The following is a 5,064-nucleotide window of genomic DNA, read 5'->3' as shown; positions in this document are numbered from 1 at the left end:
GGGAGTGGCGAAATGCACGCCGGGAAAAGTAGTTCCGGGCTGCCGCTTTATTTCATGACGATTTCGTAGAGAGAAGAGACATGACACGCGATGGCAGTTCTTGTTGACTTCCGGTTCAAAATATTTTGATTTATTGGTTGATGGATTTATTAATATATCGCCCTATACCCGGGGGTCTCAGGGCGGTTCACAAAATACATAATAAAAATTAAAACAACAACCCAATAGCCTCCCCGCTCCCAAGTCAAGGGTGAGGTAACCGAGATGGATCGTCATCGGCGGATGTTGAACTCCTTACGTCAGTGACAGGCAACGGTGACAGGTTCCTTGAGGCGAGCCCTTATTTCCATTTTTGTAGGCGGAGATCCATCTGTGTCGTCACGGGCGAGCGGGCGTGGCTTTGAACTCGCGCCTCGCACCTCCCAGCCAGCCAGCGGCAGTTGGCTAGGAAGCGAGTGGCGGTTATTTTGAGTCCGGGCGGAATGGCGGAGGCGCCGACTGTGACCTCTTCCGCGGCCAGAAGCGCTCCCGGTCGAGCCACGCCACCCTTGGAGCAAATGGCGGAGCCGCCTCGCGGACTACTGGAGGTGGTGGAGATGCAGCTGGGAGACGTGAGTCTTCTTTTCCCTTCGGGGCTTTTGTTCTGCTGGGACGCGGCGGGGTCTCTCCTGTGCCGCCCTTTCAGGGCCTCCCTTAAAGGCCGCTGGGATTCTCCTATCACACGGAGGACCAGAAGCCTTTGCCCTTCCTCGTGTCTGCGCGTGTGAGTGGCCCAGCAGCATCCGTGTGTGTGTGTGCAATCTATATATTTCTTATTAACCCCCCCCCTCCACTTCTTGTTGCTGGGGGGGGGGCTATTGGGTTGTTGTTTTTGTTTTTATTAGGTACTTTGTGGTTTTATATCTTGATTTTATTCTGTGAACCGCCCTGAGACCCCCGGGTATGTGGAGGTATATAGATTCAATATAATAATAATAATAATAAAGAAATAATAAAATGGCTTGCGAAAGGGGAGGGAAACACGATCAGATATAAAAATCCTGCATAGATAAAAAGAGTGGAGAAGAACTAAAATGGCAAATCTCAATCATCATCATCATCATTGGAGGTAACAATTCAACATACGGTAGCATTTTTATTTAAAGCATCGTTTGGGAGGGAGGGGAGGCTCTCTCCTAATAAACATGCCTGGGACCCCACTGCAGAGAAACAACCTGGTTGATCGGTGTCTTAGTGTTAGCAGTTGCCTCTTGGAGAAGAGCTCTGCACAGAAGACGATTATCTCCAGCTTCAGTAAGCAAAGAGGAGTAAAGTGAACTGAACTGTCTAGGACTAGAACTTGCTAGAGTTGTTGCCATTTTTTAAATGTCTGGCATGAGATGGGTGGTGAAGTGATTGTGGACCACTTGACCATTGTGTACGGAGTTGCAGTTCCTCTAAAGGAGCAGGTATCTGCCACTAGAGGCTCAAGCAACCTCTGTGGGTTTGGTATGTCACCGACAGCTGCATCTGAATTGGGATTACTTGATCACCATAGTCCATGCACACTGGTAACTACGAGACTGGATTACTACAATGCGCTCTACATGGGTTTGGTCCAAAAACTCCAGTTGGTGCAGAATGTAACATTTAGACTGCTGATGGGAGCAGATGGGTGACAGCATGTGACACTTGTGAAAACATCTGCTCTGACTGCCCATATGCTACTGGGCCACGTTCACGGCTGTTGTGTTGATTTACAAAGCCTTGAACAACATGGGTCTAGGACATTTTAAGGGTTATCTGAAACCTTATACCTCAGCTTGATCACGGAGATTATCCAACTCAACTAGAAGTTAAGCATTTACAGTTGATAGTTCCATGCTCTAAAAAACTCATCCATCAGAGGTTTAGCAGACATCCATACTTGCTTTTGACTTTCAGGTGTACTTGCATGTCTTTGCAGCCGTGTAATTTTTGTTGAGCCAATCATTTTTGATAAACTATTGTTTTGATGGTGTTTTATGTTTCAACATTGTATACAAGCCTGATATTTTATGATACAGTATGTTGGTATAGAAATACTTTTATAAATAAAAGAATAGAACAGATGAATTAACTAACTGAAGCTTTTCGAGTTCTCGCAGTTTTAATTCAATTCTGTGTCCAGGGCAGCTGTCTATCAGCTCCATCTGGTACGCAGGCTGAGACCCTACCTGCCTGCAGACTGTCTCGCCAGAGTTGTGCATGCTCTAGTTATCTCTCGCTTGGACTACTGCTATGCGCTCTACGTGGGGCTACCTTTGAAGGTGACTCGGAAACTACAACTAATCCAGAATGCGGCAGCTAGGCTGGTGACTGGGAGCGGCTGCCGAGACCACATAACACCGGTCTTGAAAGATCTACATTGGCTCCCAGTACGTTTCCGAGCACAGTTCAAAGTGTTGGTGCTGACCTTTAAAGCCCTAAAGCCCGGTCCAGTATACCTGAAGGAGCGTCTCCAGCTCCATCAGTTCTGCCCGGACAAGAGGTCCAGCACCGAGGGCCTTCTGGCGGTTCCCTCATTGCGAGAAGCCAAGTTGCAGGGAACTAGACAGAGGGCCTTCTCGGTAGTGGCGCCCGCCCTGTGGAACGCCCTCCCATCAGATGTCAAAGAGAAAAACAACTACCAGACTTTTAGAAGCCATCTGAAGGCAGCCCTGTTTAGGGAGGCGTTTAATGTTTAATAGATCACTGTGTTTTATTTTTCTGCTGGACGCCACCCAGAGTGGCTGGGGAAGCCCGGCCAGATGGGTGGGGTATAAATAATATATTATTATTATTGTTATTGTTATTGTTATTATTATTATTATCAGTTGGGCATATTTCTTTAGATTTTAAGGCTATTTGTTTTCTGGTTTATTGCAATAGTAGGGATTAAACAAAGAAAAGATTAAAGAGGGTATTTTTTCCCTGGAAGGAAGGTAAAGTTGTTGCTTTTAGATATGGTAGCTAGAAAATGACATTTTAATGGACTGAATTTTATCTTGGACAAAAAGTAAACTCTAATAATAATTGCTGCGGAAACTGAATATTTCTTTTTATTGCAGGCAGCATTTTCACTCACCAAGCTTTTGGAGGCTACATCTGCAGTGTCAGCCCAGGTAGAAGAACTTGAAACCAAATGTACTGAACATGCTAGATTTCTTAAAACATGGCGGAGCCTTTTAAAAGAAGGATATGATTCCCTGAAACCCACTGAGTGATTTGAACACCCATACAATGTTGCTGTTTTAACTGTTTAAGGAAACCAAAGGCAAGACTGGCCAACAGCACATAACACTTTTTACTACCTTCATATGGAGAGATAGAACTACTTCAACAAGCCTTCATTTTAAATCTGCAAAGAAAAACAGAACGGTGGTTTTTAACTTCATGATACAAGCAAAGCAGCTCCCTTAAATACTTTGAAGCATGCTCACCATACTGGATAATTTGTTCCTAGGGCATGACTGAAAGAATATGTGCTGTAAAAATATTTTTCTTAAAGGTCAGGAGATCAGACTGAAATAGTGATTAAGAGTCTCATTTGACTGTTACTTGGAATTTTACTAGTTGTGGATGACTGTAGAATTCATTGTATAAGGTCTATGGACTGTTAGGGTAAAATATTTAATTGTACGGAAAACAGGTGTGTTTAATCCTCTTAAAGTAACATCCAACACTTTCTGCCCTAAACAGGTGTGACTATGGCTGTCTGGAAACTGGTTGCTGTTTTACTTAGTCTCATGACAGCTTCAATATATTAAGTTTTCAATCATATTTTTCTATTTTGAACATGTGATCAGAGTATGTTTTGACAAAATAAACTGAGTATAGAGCCTTATGCATGATAGATCATAGAATTTTATCTCCTGCTAAAAGATGCAAGTCTTATTATTTATTGTGTAATCTTTTATTGGCATATTGTAAATCTGATACTTTGAGTATAAATTGAGGAAGCAATGTTATTTGTAAACAAGGACTGTATGCAAGTTATTTTAGTTGCATTAAGCACCATTGAAAGCAATATGATGATTTAATTAGTACTTTGTACCTATTGAAATCACTGTGTAAATGCAGGTAACATTCTGGATCCAACCCAATTATCTGCCTTTTGTTTTCATCCTGGAAACGGCATTTAAGTAAGTTAAACAACAGGAATACAAATAGTTAAATTTCCAAATAAATTCAGTGTTACTATATTAATAAAGTATATTGGTATAAGGTTGGAATGACTCATCTTTTCTCTTGCATTTCAGATTAAGTAGCCAGTATACCTTAAAATTTGCCTGTATCTGAATATGGGCTACTTGTGGCTCTAGAGCAGGCATCCCCAAACTGTGGCCCTCCAGATGTTTTGGCCTACAACTCCCATGATCCCTAGCTAAGAGGACCAGTGGTCAGGGAAGATGGGAATTGTAGTCCAAAACAGCTGGAGGGCCGAAGTTTGGGGATGCCTGCTCTAGAGCCTTGAAGTTGGCCTATGGATATGGAGACCTTGCTGAAAATAGCCGGCCAGACAATTAAAATTCTATAGAACTGCCTTAGAAAAACTCCAGTCAAAACTTTAGTAGCAGAATAACTTAATCAGCTGAGCAAAAAACCTATGATAATGATAATTCAAATATATTAATGACTCCTATAGTTTGTGGAAGAAATGCCAAATCAAAATCTACAGAATACTAGATACAGTATAACATGAGGTTTCCCCAAACCATTTTGGTGCTCTGTGGTGTTTCTGTGGATTTTTGGTTGAAGATGGGAGATGGTACAGTACATCCATTGCATTAAATATTCGTATTTAAAATTATATTTTATTGCTTCTTTTATTTCTCCTGGATTGTAATACAATAACACACAATCAATGAGAAATAAAAGTAGCAATAAAAATACAATTAAAAATCATACATCGCCCAATACAATGCATTACAATTGCTACAGCACCCAGAGTTTCTGCAGTCTTCTAGGGGTGTGTGTGTGTGTGGAGTGAGTGAATGATTGCTATAGCCCTAGTCACGTGTTGCTTGAATGTAGGATACACGTGTTGCTTGAATGTAGGATACT

The 5,064-nt window shown here is 42.1% G+C and overlaps 1 protein-coding gene across 1 annotated transcript; it reads left to right on the top strand.

Moving 5' to 3' along the window:
• The first annotated feature begins 240 nt into the window (after positions 1–240).
• On the top strand, positions 241–4,220 carry C9H4orf46 (chromosome 9 C4orf46 homolog). The gene is made up of 2 exons (XM_035111560.2): positions 241–611; positions 3,069–4,220. Exons 1-2 carry the CDS (start codon positions 483–485, stop codon positions 3,222–3,224), a joined length of 285 nt encoding a protein of 94 aa, XP_034967451.1. The 5' UTR covers positions 241–482; the 3' UTR covers positions 3,225–4,220.
• The last annotated feature ends 844 nt before the right edge of the window (positions 4,221–5,064 follow it).

The sequence above is a fragment of the Zootoca vivipara genome, chromosome 9 (assembly GCF_963506605.1).
Source record: "Zootoca vivipara chromosome 9, rZooViv1.1, whole genome shotgun sequence".
NCBI lineage: Eukaryota > Metazoa > Chordata > Lepidosauria > Squamata > Lacertidae > Zootoca > Zootoca vivipara.
This window is presented reverse-complemented; position numbering and strand designations above follow the sequence as displayed.